We start from the raw sequence: 13,213 nt of genomic DNA on the forward strand, positions 1-13,213 counted from the left end.
TGAGGTTCCAAAGTTAACTTCTGGGGGGATTTTCTTCTCATCACTTTTCCTTTTTGCAGGGACCTTTGTACCTGGCTTCTTCCAGAAGCTAGAGTGCTGAAATACTGCAAGAGGGACATTCTCAAGGTATTTCTGGGCTGACCAGAAGCAGCAAGTGCTGGGAATCTTATGAGACAGCTCTTCTTGCAGACCAGAGAGGCTCTGAGGGTTCAGATAAGCTTCAGATGGACTCCTAGAGGCTTGTCAACCTAAACCTGACAAGTCTGGAGGTTTCCCCATCACTAGGGGTAGCAACACCTCCTCAGCCTTTAATCCTAGCTCTATTAAACATTTCACAACTGTGTGTCCAAACAGTTGGTGATTTCCCCACTCTTTATGGTGTGTGTCTTTCAGTTGTTTTCCTTTTCAATCCAGCTACATGCTGCACTTTGGAGAGTGTCTCTTTTCAGCCCTGTGAAATCCCTCACTTCAGCTTGTATTTTTAAAGCATGCATTCAGGTCAGGTTGAATGCTGCAGGAGCAGCTCAGGGTAGTGCTACAGAGGGACTTGTTCTTTCTTTTAACCCTGATGCTTGTTTGGACAGTTGCTCCCTTTTTCCTCTGTTGTGTGCTGCTGTGCTCTGGGGGTTGAAGCACAGCCCTGGATCTGTTTCCACCACAGCTTTCTAATTCAATCTCATCCAGGCCAAGAGTTGGACTGGGGTATTTCAGTGCAGTGTCAGTCATTCAGATGCTGATGCATCATAAGCAGGAACACAAGTAGCTCTTAATGAGCTGCATTGGACATTTAAACTTGCAATGGGTAACCTGAGCATCAGGCTGCTTTTATCAGTGTTTCACTTGGGTTATGCAGAGATCTCACTCCTGCAAGCACTGTAAGGTGAGAGTTTTGGCAAAGCATGTGGGTGGAAAGAGCTGCTTGTCACTGGTGGCTGAACTCCTGTCAGAATTGTGTGTGTACCATCACAGGCAGGATTCCAAGAGGTCAGCCTGACCCTGGAGGATGTGGAAGGTTTGAACTGTATGTGCTACACAGGAGCTTTTCTCCAGATTTGAGAGACATTCTAGGAGCTGAAGAGCAAAGTGGGTGTCCTGTACCTGAATTTGGGGCTTGATCTCTGCACAGAAAAGAGCCACATGAACAATTTGCTTGTAAATTAGTTCATTTGCTGGTGCCTTAATGTCAGGGCAGGAGAATGAGTCATGGAAGAGGCTCATGACAGAGTCAGGAGGAGAATCTGAAGCCACCTCAGTGCCAGCTCTGTGTCACAGCTGTGGGAAGCTGGGCCTTGTTCAGATGTGTCACTATCAGTCACCTCTGGCTGAAGTCCTTGCAACCCCCTTTCCATGCACACTGTGCCTTGTTTATTCCCCATCACCATGGTGTCTGACCACTGGACAAGCCATGTGTAGCTGTGGCAGGGTTGGTTTGCATCTGTGTTTTCTCCTGGCACAGGATTTCAGGCCGTGTTCACTTGGTCATTGGGCACCTTGTTTGGTGGCTGAACAGTCCTTTATTTCTCCTGACACAGCTGCACCACCCTGGCTCGTGTAAGCTCCCCTGGATGGCTCCTCAAGTCTTTAAAATGAACAAACTCTTTGTGTTTTAGAGCCATAAGAGAGTGGGAGCCTTATGGAGGGAGACTGGCCTCAGTTGGAAGGACTACTTGCCCGAAGGGGAGGATGTACATACCTTTCTCATGGAACAAGTGAGTTCGGAGCAACCATTTCCTAATGATTTTTGGCCCCACTTCTCATTTGTTCATCCTTTTCCATCCCTCTGTAGAGCTGGTTTGGGATGTGGGGTGGTGTGTCTCTCTTTTTGCCAAGTTGGGGTTAGATTATCTCAGCACCTCCTCTCTGAAACACGAGGATGAGCTTGTCCCCTCCCATACCAGGCAGGCAGCTCCCCTCAGCTGCCTTCCCCATGCAGGTGGGGAAGGAATGAAGTGAAGAATGAGTTTTGCAGCAAGGACAGTCCATCTGCAGAAGGGGCAGAATAAACAGCAGCAGTTATTCACCCGTCCCACCTTGCATTATGATCCCTGGGGAATCACAACCAGGAGGAGCCAGGCCTGTTGGAGGGTACCTTAACGTGGTGCTCCTGCGGAAGATCTGCCTTTGGAGCTCTGAGTGAGCCACTGCCTTGTTTTAGCACTTGGAAAATGCTGCTGTGCAGGAAATGAAAGGGATTACCAAGGCCTGAGGCTTGGCAAGGGGAATGCAGGTCCTCTGCTGCATTTTTGCAGTGAGTTTGGGGCATTAGCTGTGATTTCTTGGAGCCAGTGCAGCTCTGGGAACTGCATTCCAGCTCCTTGTTCTTGAAGTGGAGCTACACACACTTCTTTTTGCCTGGAGCTGTGCTGAGCCCCCTGATTGTGTTTGTTGGAAAATGTCATTCCCACATGTTTGCACAACACTTTCTAATCTTTGGAACAGAAAAAGCCTGTAAATGCTTGTGATGGTACCTTAGCCATGGCAAGATGACAGAGAGCAGAACAAAGTGGAGCCTCCTGCTTCCATCTGGGTACAGGAAACTGCATTTAACCAATTCTCCCCCTCACTTCTGACCTTGCAGAAGTTGGACTTCACGGAGTCTGACTGTTCCAGTTCCTCAGAAGCACTTTCAGAGAAAGAACTCTCTGCAGAAGAGCTGAACAAGCAGCTAGAAAAACTCATTGTGGAGGACAAGGCGAATGATGAACAGATCTTTGACTGGGTAGAGGTACAAAGACACTTTCCACCCTCCCTGCACACATGGTCCTTTACCTGCTTGTGCAAAGATTTTCTCATCCAAAGGAGTGTCTCTGCAGGCTCCTCCCAAGGGGTAGAACACAGAGATGATCAGGTCTGTGCAATCAACACTTCCAAAGAGTGGAAATCTGAAAGGCAGCCCAGTCATTTCATAGCAAGCTTTAGGAAGATGGATGTGTAGCCATATTAACTGCAGACTTTTTGACCCTGCTTCTGGCTACTTCTTACCTTATTTTGCCTTCTCAAAATATAAGATAAAAGCTTCTCCTTGCTTTTTGCAACATGAGCCATGCAGCTTGCCCCCTGCCCCACTGCACTGCTGCACCTGACTGCTGCAGGAATGCCCTGAGCAGTCCCTGGGGGCATCCATCCCCTCCCTGTCACCCCACTCATCTTTTGCTCCCTCTCTGCTTGTTTCCTTAAGCCAGATATTTAGTGTCTGAAATGATACCCAGCCTGATTCATGTAGATCTGTGGTTACAGCTAAACCTCCCCTCAGTGATTTCAGTGACTGCTGTTGCTGAAGCAACGTGTCAGAGATGTGGTTTTCCTGCTGCTGTTTGAGAAACAGTTGAGATGACAATCAGGGGACACCCAAGGGATGCTTTGGAGTCTTGGACAAGTTACACAGCCATTCCCTGAAGTTCTGTAACAAAGCAAACAAATCTCCACCCAAGGGAAGAAAAAGTGTTGAAAAGAGTGTCAAGCTCTCAGAAAATCTCGAAGGGCTTTGTACAGCCCAAGTGGGGCTGGCCTGGGGTGATTCTCAAGGGAAAGGGAGTGGTTAAATGGTGTCTCAGTCACCTGGGAGCTGTTTTGGTGCCTGCTGAGGTTCCTGAGGTGGTTTCAGGAAGTGAAAGGGGAAGCTGAGCTTCTGCAGAGGGCTGGGACAGGGCAGCAGCTGCTCTGCCACAGCAGCCTTTGTAACCTGGCCATTTACTCTCCATTTCAGGCTAATCTAGATGAGAGCCAGATGAGTTCACCTACATTCCTTAGAGCTTTAATGACAGCAGTTTGTAAAGCAGCTATTATAGGTAAGTCACTGACACCATGCAAACACCATCCCCAACCCCACACACAAAGAATTCTTTCCCATTCCTCAGGTTTCTCTCACTTTTCCCTCCCTCAAGGCTGTTTCTGGTCACTTTTGCACCAAGTTGAGTTCTGGTGCTGGAGAGCAGGGTGTCTGTTCCCCCTGTGATGGTTTCCAGTACCTGACCACCTTGCATAAGCAGGTGTTTCAGACTCTGAGCCACCCCAGGCTGTCCATTGAGTTCTTTAGTGAGGGTGGAAATGCACTGAGACATTAAGGGAATGATCCAGATAAGGATCACAATAATGATTAAGATAATTTCCACTCCTCAGTCAGTGAGTACACATGGGCACTCTGCCACTGCAGCCTGCCACGTGCCAGCTGGAAGTGTGGGTTGCAGAAGAGAAAGTCAGTTCTTAATAGATTCATGTCCCAAGTTGCAATCTGGGAGAAGAGGATTGATGTGGATCACTTGAATGCACAGCAGCAGCTGGAAATGGAGGAAAAAGGGGGGTTCCCACATCAGATGTGTGAGCCTCAGACCCTCAGAGGGGGCCTGAAGAAAGCCCTGAGGCCACAAAGGTCTGAGCAGTTCACTCAGTTCCTTTTTCTCAGGAAGAGTTCTCTCTTCTTGGCATCTGGTGAGGTAAAAAATGGCACTTGGGAAGCTCCTGGTCGCTGTAGGAGTCACACAGTACAGAGAGCTCTGAACTTCCTCTGGTCTCCTCGCTGAGAACAGAACCTTTCTGATGCCACCTAGTGTTAAAGGCCAGGTGAGACAGGGTTTGATTTCCAAACGTTCAAGGGTTATGCATCAGCAACATCTGGTTCACATTATGACCTTGCCCCTGAGTCTGGTATTTTTCCCTTTCATTTTCCAAATATCACTTCATTGTTTTGCTTGATCTACTTAAAAGCTGCTGAGTAATTTATCCATGTCACTGATGCACTTCCAATGCATTTTTCCCTGGGTTCCTGGTTTCCTTTCTCCCGTGCAGTTGATGTTTCTGTCTCTGCCTTAGTATTTGTAGAGAGGAATGAGGCAGAATCATCCCAAACCTTCTCCTCTCTAACTGAAGTGTTACCCCTAGCTGTTGTGTGCACTCTGGACAGCCAGTTGCTTGTGGAAACAAAACTTCCACTGCCAAGTAAAGTTGTGATTCTCCTGCAGCTGGTTAGTGCCAGGGCACTGCAGATCCTCTTGGAATCTGAGAAACTGGAAAGACCAAGACTTCCAGCAAAAGTCATTGATCAGAAATACATCCTGTTGTTTCTTGCCTTCTTTCCTCTCCACACTAAGCCATGTCTGTGATTTTCCCCCCACTGCTATGGACCAAAAAGCTGATCCTGTCTCTTTCTCTTCCCCTCAGCGGATTCTTCCAGCTTCCGAGTGGACACTGCTGTTATCAAACAGAGAGTGCCCATCTTACTCAAGTACCTAGACTCAGACACAGAGAAGGAACTACAAGCACTTTATGCACTACAAGCATCAATAGTAAAACTTGATCAGCCTCCAAGTAAGTGTTACCTCCATGCTGGGGACTGGAATCCTGACAGCAGAAGGAAAGGTTGTTAGTAGAGGCAGGAAGAGGATGGGCTTTCCTTGCCCTTTGGATGTAGCAGATGAGAGAAAACGGTGTAGGGTGGTTTCTGTTTGGCCAGATCCCAGCTTTTAGGGCAGCACAGGTGCCCAACTGCTTGGCTAGAAGCTGCCTCTTCTCTTGGTTGCTCCTGCAAACAGCCAAACCTCTGTTGATTAAAAGAGAGGGGGCAGAGGGGGGAAAAGAAGCAATAAAAAATAACCTGTTGAGTTTACAATAGCTGAACACATGAGAGCAGCAGGTGTTGAGATCACATTGCTGCACCACAGGTGTCTGTGGACTTGGAGGGAATCATAGAATCCTTTCAGCTGGAAGAGACCTTTAAGGTCATGGAGTCCAGCCTTTGGCCCAGCCCCATCAACCACTAGACCGTAAATTAAACGAGTTGGTGAGTCTTGTGCCAGAGACCCTGCAGAGAAATGTTGTTGGCAAAGAGGTGGGAGAGGTTGCCAAACAGTCTGCAGCACAAAATGAGAGTGCCCAAAGTGCCTGGCTTGATCATTGTTTGCTTTAAGGTACCAGTTGGTCATTATCCCTCCACCCAGCCGTGAAAACGCGGTGTTGGAGAGGAGCTGCTGGGCTGCGTGGCCCAGCGAGGGGAGGTTGGGCTGCTGGGGCTTCTGTTTGCTGGGCAAAGCCTTGATGGTATGTTCCCACAGCTGCTTGCCCAGCTTTCCCTTTTCTGCAGAGCATCTGTCACCTGATGGTGTCAGAGGGCCCTGTTTTCCCTCTGGGCTGGGTGTCAGCAGCCAGGAAGCACCAACTCAGTAACTGACCTGGGGGGCATTAAGAAGAGTGTGGGCAGCAGGGCCAGGGAGGTTGTGCTGCCCCTCTGCTCTGCCCTGCTGAGGCCTCATCTGGAGTCCTGTGGCCAGTGCTGGGCTCCCCAGCTGCAGAGAGACAGGGAACTGCTGGAGAGAGGCCAGTGCAGGGACACCAAGATGCTGAGGGGCTGGAACATGTGTGTGAGGAGGAAAGGCTGCAGCCCTGGGGCTGTTCAGCCTGGGGAAGAGAAGCCTGAGCTCAGGGGGATCCCATCAATGCTGATAAATCCCCAAAGGGTGGGTGTCAGGAGGATGAGGTCAGTCTTTTTTTCTGTAGTGTCCAGTAGTGGGACAAGGGGTGATGGGCACAAGCTGGAACACAACAAGTTCCCCTGGCACAGGAGGAGCAAGTCCTTTGGTGCTGAGGTGAGGGAGCCCTGGCCCAGGCTGCCCAGGGAGGGTGTGGAGGCTCCTTCTCAGGAGGTTTCCAACCCCACCTGGACACATTCCTGTGCCCCCTGAGCCAGGGGAAGCTGCTTTAGCAGGGGGTCGAGCTGGATGAGCTCTGCAGGGCCCTTCACCACTCTGTGATTCAGTGTGTGACCTCCCTTTTCAGTGTCTCTACATCTCCCCCATTAAAAGGTCACCTTAATCCCCTTATCCATACCCCTCTCTGTGCCTGCAGCTGCTCAGCACTAACAGCTTCTTCTCCCCTCCCGTTGTCCCGCGGCTGCAGATCTGTTGCGGATGTTTTTCGATTGCCTGTACGACGAGGAGGTGATTTCAGAGGACGCCTTCTACAAGTGGGAAAGCAGCAAAGACCCAGCAGAGCAGAACGGGAAAGGAGTAGCGCTGAAATCCGTCACAGCCTTCTTCACGTGGCTCCGGGAGGCCGAAGAGGAGTCGGAGGATAATTAAAACTTAAAGAGATACAGAGGGAGAGAGAAACAAATAAACAGCACCCACAAAACAAAAAACCAACAACCAAGAGAAACAATTTCAGTATTTTTTTACCCAAGTTTCACGTCTTCGCCAATCACAGTGCAGCAAAGCCAATCCCCTGCAGCCCCCCAGCCCCCCTCCCCTGCCCCCCACACCAGTGCCAGGTGTAAAACAAGACACAACCAACCAAGGGTGTGCTCAAGGAGTGGAAAGACAAAACAAACATGAACAAGGTACTTGGAAACCAAACAAGGAGAGGAAAACAATAACGCAAAAACCCACCGACAAACCAACACCACAAACCCACCCACCAAAAAGGTTGAAACCAAAACACCCGTGTTATTTATAGAGAAGTATTTTCTGGTTTAATCTCTTCTTGTTGTGGTTTTTTCCCCCCCCCCCTTTTATGTTTTTGAAACAAGGACTCAGCCAAAAGCCCACGAGGAGAAAGGAAACTGGTTTAGCAAAAAAAACACCTTAAAAAGGCAAAAAAAAAAGGAAAAATGGGGAAAAAAGGAAGAAAAAAAAAGCACCAAAAGCTGGGCAACTTTTAATTTATTCTTTTAAGGACTGCAAATGCCAGTGTAATTTTGAAGATTTGCAGTTTCTGTAAACAAATTGTATCATAGAACAAACAAAAAGCAGAGAAATAAACGTCCCTCCCCTTCATTAAGCACCTCAAGTTTTGTTCCAGAGCAGTGATAGGCAAAAACCAACCTCCCCCCCCCCCACACACACCTTTCCCAGGGGTTGGGGTGAGGCAGATGAGCAAGAAAAGGGGGGAGGGGAAGGGTTTTTTTGGGAGGGTTTTGTTTGGTTTGGTGATTCTTTTCTTTAACTTGTCATCAGCTTTGGTTTTTTTTCTGCCTGCCTCTCAGCTTGTTAAGAAACAAAAGCTAGAGTATATCCCAAACCCTGTCCATAAAGCTTTGGAACGGAAGGAAAACGCATTGGAGAGAAACGGCTGCTGGACCAGAGCGCTCCGACAAACAAACCCCAGTGCTGCCCTTTTTTGGGGGAGGGAGGGGGAGAAAGAGAAAACAAACCTCCCACAAAAGTACTTTAGTGAGACTTTCAGAACCTTTAGAGCAACTTTAAGGCTTTGTAAATACATAGAACAAATATTTAAAAGGACAAAAAAAGCAACAAAAAAAAACCCCACCCAAACAAAAAGGCAAAAAAAACCAACCCAAGCGAGAAAGAAATTGACTCGATCTTATTTCTTTTCACTTTCAAAATATAAAGAACAAAATAAAGACAAACGTTGCAAGTTTAAAAAAGCAAGTAAAACGACTTCTTCTCCTTTTGACAGCTGCTGAATGTGTGCACCAGCTCTGAGCCGTGCTGCTTTCCTGGCCCCTGCAGGCCCTCGGTTCCAAATCGTGTACATATAGTGTGTGTATGTATGTGTGTCTACCAAAAACAACCCCCCAGGGGTGAGAGCAATCGTTGGGGAGGGGGGGTTGAGAGAAGAAAAGCCTGGGGGGGGGGTTGCTGCTTGGGAGACCTTTTCTGCAGAGAGAACTTACTGGGTGAGGAGCAGCTGCCTGGGCCGCTGTGCTGCGGAGGGGCAGTTGGGTCCTGGTGTGTTGCTGGGGGCTGCTTGGTGCCCCATCCCCACAGGGCTTTGCCAGCTGTGGTGGCTGCTGTTGACTTGGATCAGTGCTGGGGACTGAGGACCCTGGGAGCTGTGGAGGTGGGAGCTGTTGGAGCAGAGAGCCACCGACCCTCCTCCGTGGGCTCACGCGGCCGTTCGCCACTGTCGCCCTTCGCTTCCTGCGCCTTCGAGGATCCCAGAGACCCATCGGGGTGAAAAGGAAAGCACCTTCCAGCAGTGGGGAGGTGGATCAAGCTCTGCAGTGCTCTTCCTGCCTCTACCCACACTGTGACAGCGGCTGGAGCCACAGCACAGCCCCGGGTGCCGGGGGACCAGCAGCAGGAGCGTGTTCTGTGCACCCAAAGGGCCCCAGGGCCCCATCCTGCAGCCTTCCAGCCTGAGCTGCTGCTGAATACGTGAAGTCTCTTGTACGTCTCTCTTTCAACAACCAAAGATGACCTGCTGGCTCTCACTGTGAAGAAGCATCCACCATCATCAAGTCTGCAAAGCTGGTGAAGCCCTAAAGACAAGTGGAGCTTGTGAACTGCCATCCACGGACTGGGAGTGCCCTGGGGAGTGCTGGCTGGTGCTCTGTGCAGCGCCAGCTGCTCATGATGCTCTTTTTTTTGTCCTTCCAGCTGCTAAGTCACTTCTTTTTTTAAAAGAAGAAAAGGAAAAACAAGAAGAAAGGTTACAAATCCATTAAACACTTTCCTGATCTTCCTTTTACATGTAAACAATGGCTGTACTTGCCTAAGGACGTGATGTGATCACCAAGGGGAAGTGAGGAGGGTGCCTGGTTGTGGCTGGGAGATACCCATGAGACAGCTTTCCCTGTTACCATGTGTCCCACCACGCCAGTCAGTCTGAGCTGGAGAATTCATGGCCTAAAACACTTAAGAGCATTGTTTGGTTTGGTTATTTTATTTTTTAGTAACAATAAACCACTTTTCTCTGATGTTTTGTTAAAAAAGAAAAGAAAAACAAAGACATCTTTTCACTCTTAATCTCTGCACAACGTCTGTATCTGCCTGTGCCCAGAGCCCGTGGGGAGGGTCTCTTTGTTAACCCTTTGCAGGAGAGGTCATGCAGGTGCTCTTCTCATTTTTCAGCCAGAAGCTGAGCAGGTACTTGATGGTCTGTAGCAGCTCAAGAGCTGGATGAAATGGATGTTAAGGTTTGGATGTAAAAGAAGGCAAAGCTTTGCCCAAGTTGGTGTGTGCAGCTGACGAGTTGCCCCTCGTCTGATGGTCTTAAATGGGAAAGGAAGGAGTTGCTGTGGGGTCTCAAGACAGCCACGTGAATCCAAGTGTGTCAGGGCAGGGAAATGTTTGGGGAGTTTGAAGGGTTTGGCTGAAAGAATTGGAAAACTGCTGGCTGGAGGGAATGGGAAGGGTGAGCACGCAGCCAGAGGGAGAGCTGAGAGACTCTTCCCTCCTTGTTTGAGCCTCTAAAGTGAAATGCTCCAGGGCAGCAAGGCCCTGCTGTGCTACTGTCCTGTAAAAGCCTGGAAAGGAGGTTTCTGAGGTTTTAAGGTTGGGTTTTTCTCATTCAGAATTACCCAAAGGCTCTGGAAAAGGTGGGTTTGTCTTTCCTGCAGCTAGATGCACATGGAGCGCTGAGAGCAGGTTATGCAGGAGACCTCGAGGGCTCCAGCTGTGGGTATGTGACTTTGAGGTTCAGTTTCCCCCAAATGTCACCACAGAGAGCAGAAATGACACAGGTTTTGGATTGAAACTTCTCTTTCTCCTCCCTTTGTGCTGCTTGCCAGGTGCCCTTTGCTTACCCACACCCATACCATGATGTGGTTGCTTTCCAGTCACCAGCACAGGTTTGTGGGCTGTGGTGGCTCTTCAAGATACAGCCCCTGGTCCTGGAAAGTCTTTGCAACATGGCTCCTGAAGGGTATTAAAATACAAACACACCCCACCAAAGTGTAAGAGGTAGATGAAATGAGAGAGGGGATAATTAATTAAGAGAAGGTGATCTGCAGGAGCCTCATTTTATGTAGGTGAAGAGAGGTGAGCTGTGGTTACACCTCCCTGTCAGCACAGCAGAGCCTGGCCAGGGAGGGCAGCAAATTTCCCCCAAGGATGCTACAGGTTTGCAATGTGTTGTTCCTGGGTGGGGGGTTTCTCTCATTTTAGGTCCTGCAAAGGCATTTAAACTCATCTTGTGAAGAGGGCAGGGAGTTAATGCAGCTCAGCAGGGAAGAGCTGCATTAAAAGCCATTTCCACTGCTGGGAGCCCTCCTAGTGCTGAGGCTGTGCCCACTATCAAAGGCACGGGCAAGGAGGAGCAGATGCATCACTTCAGTCCTCGTTTCTATTTATTGCTGAAAACATCCCCCAATCTGAAGCAGTCAAACAGCAAATTTCCTGGCCAGGAGTGTGCCTGAGGCTGCTTGCTTTCTAGGAAAGGCTTTTCAGAAAGGGATCTGTGAATGAGATCTGGAAATACACTGTAAGCAGCTGTTGAGCTCTGTCTGCTTGTGTTAACCTGTTGAGGTTTTCAGCTTATTATCTGAGCTCATCCTCAGCTCCAGGAGCAGACTTTGGTGTGTGGGGATGAGCCCTCCCTGGTGCAGGAGGCAGCAGCCAAAGAGGCCACCTGGCAGGAGAGGTGAGGGAAAAGGGATTCCTCCATAGAGATGGTTTTTAGTGTGAGAGTTTAAGCCAATGGTAACTTGATTTGTTAAGCTGTGGAGGTTCCTTCTCAGGTTTCCAAACCCACCTGGACATGTTCCTGTGCCCCCTGATGGAGGGGAAGCTGCTTTAGCAGGGGGTTGGGCTGGATGAGCTCTGCAGGGCCCCTCTAATCCTCACCATTTGATGACTCTATGATATGCTGCAAGACCAAGGATTTGTGAGGATCATGGGCATGCTGCTGATGGCACATGCAGCAGCCAAAAATGAGCTGCTGTGGCTGCAAAAAGCATCCCAGGCAAGAGTTTGTTCCTGATGTTACTACAGGGGAGTGGGCTCTGTGTGCTCCATGCTGCTGGTTACTGGTTTTGATTGGAAAGGGTATTTGGCTCAGAGAGGGAAGGAACTCAGCAAATTCTGGCTGCCAGAGGTTCCCTGTAGGGAGAGATGGCTTTGGGAGAGGTGTGTTGTCCCAGTGAGAAATGCTGAGGTGGTGGACTTTGGCTTCCCCTTGCTGTCACATCCACTTACCTGCTTTGGATAAAATAAATCACTACCCTAATGCTAACAAAACATAATCACATCTCCCAGCCACTGGTCTCCCATCTGCCTCATGACCAATGAGGACCTTGCTCAAAGGTCCTTATTGTTCCTGAACTTGGGCCACAACAATCCCAGACAGTGCTCCAGGCTGGGGCAGAGGGGCTGGAAAGCTGTCCAGTGGAAAAGGGCCTGGGGAGGTTGGTCAACAGCAGCTGAACAGGAGCCAGCAGCGTGCCCAGGGGGGTAAGAAGGCCAAGGGCAGCCTGGCTGGACTCAGCAGTGGGGTGGCAGCAGGAGCAGGGCAGGGATTGTCCCCTGTGCTGGGCCCTGGGCAGGCTGCAGCTCCAGGGCTGTGTCAGTGCTGGGCCCCTCACTCACTGCCACAGGGACACTGAGGGGCTGCAGCGTGGCCAGAGCTGGGCACAGAGCTGGGGAAGGGGCTGGAGCACAAGGGGCTGGGGAGGAGCTGAGGGAATGGGGGTGTTGAGCCTGAAGAAGAGGAGGCTGAGGGCAGCCAGGAGCACTCTGACACTCCCTGACAGGAGGCTGCAGGGAGCTGGGGGTCCGCAGCCATGAATGACAGGACAAGAGGAAATGGGCTGAAGATGTTTAGACTGGAGCTGAGGCAGAACTGTTTCCCTGAGAGGGGTGTGAGCCCTGTGCCAGGCTGCCCAGGGAGCTGTGGGAGTGCCCAGCCCTGGAGGGATCCCAAAGCTGTGGAGCTGAGGCTGTGGGTCAGTGCTGGGCTGGGCAGGGTGAGGGCAGGGCTGGCACTGCAGCAGCTTCAAGGGCTTTTCCAGCCATAATGATTCTCTGATTAGGGTGTGTCTAGAAAAGCAGCAGCCTGTGGAGGCTGCCTAGTCCACAGCATTTTCTTGCTCCATATTTGGTCCGCTCCAATGGCATTTCTATCACATTTGCTCCAGAACAGAGGAAACTGTGCTGCAATTAGGCAGATTTTTATTCACTTGGTAGGAACAGTTATAAAAAGTGGGTTGTTGGGTTTGAAAGTGTGCAGCTAACCAGCAGACCCCTTGGGAAATGGTTTGGAAAGGTACACCTAAGGGTTATCCTTAAGGGTAAGGGCAGCAACAGAGATCATCTGGGAGACAGTGCAGGGAGACACCAGGAAAATGACAGAGAACAAGTTATTAGGAAGCTGATAGATCAAAGATGATGTCTGTGAATCCACAAAGTGGCCATAAAGTGCATTTTTTAGTTGAAAGCAGAAAAGGAGTGATTTTTTTTGCGTGGAGTTCTAGGAACTGTGGGGCTGAGAGCAAGAAATGCTGCAAAAAATGTGAGTATTAATTGGAAGAGAATTGCAGGGTTTT

The 13,213-nt window shown here is 49.8% G+C and overlaps 1 protein-coding gene across 7 annotated transcripts in view; it reads left to right on the forward strand.

The window, feature by feature from the left end:
- Window positions 1-8,542, forward strand: part of EIF4G3 (eukaryotic translation initiation factor 4 gamma 3) — a 165,054-nt gene extending 156,512 nt beyond the window's left edge. For all 7 annotated transcript variants that reach the window (XM_062013184.1, XM_062013187.1, XM_062013185.1 and 4 more), the window contains 5 exons: window positions 1,611-1,709; window positions 2,579-2,725; window positions 3,707-3,788; window positions 5,158-5,304; window positions 6,889-8,542. In XM_062013184.1, coding sequence (XP_061869168.1) covers window positions 1,611-1,709; window positions 2,579-2,725; window positions 3,707-3,788; window positions 5,158-5,304; window positions 6,889-7,070 — 657 coding nt within the window. In that variant the 3' untranslated portion in view covers window positions 7,071-8,542. The remainder of the gene's footprint in view (window positions 1-1,610; window positions 1,710-2,578; window positions 2,726-3,706; window positions 3,789-5,157; window positions 5,305-6,888) is intronic.
- Window positions 8,543-13,213: the final 4,671 nt, after the last annotated feature.

The sequence above is a fragment of the Colius striatus genome, chromosome 21, assembly GCF_028858725.1.
Source record: "Colius striatus isolate bColStr4 chromosome 21, bColStr4.1.hap1, whole genome shotgun sequence".
In the NCBI taxonomy this organism is placed as follows: Eukaryota; Metazoa; Chordata; class Aves; order Coliiformes; family Coliidae; genus Colius; species Colius striatus.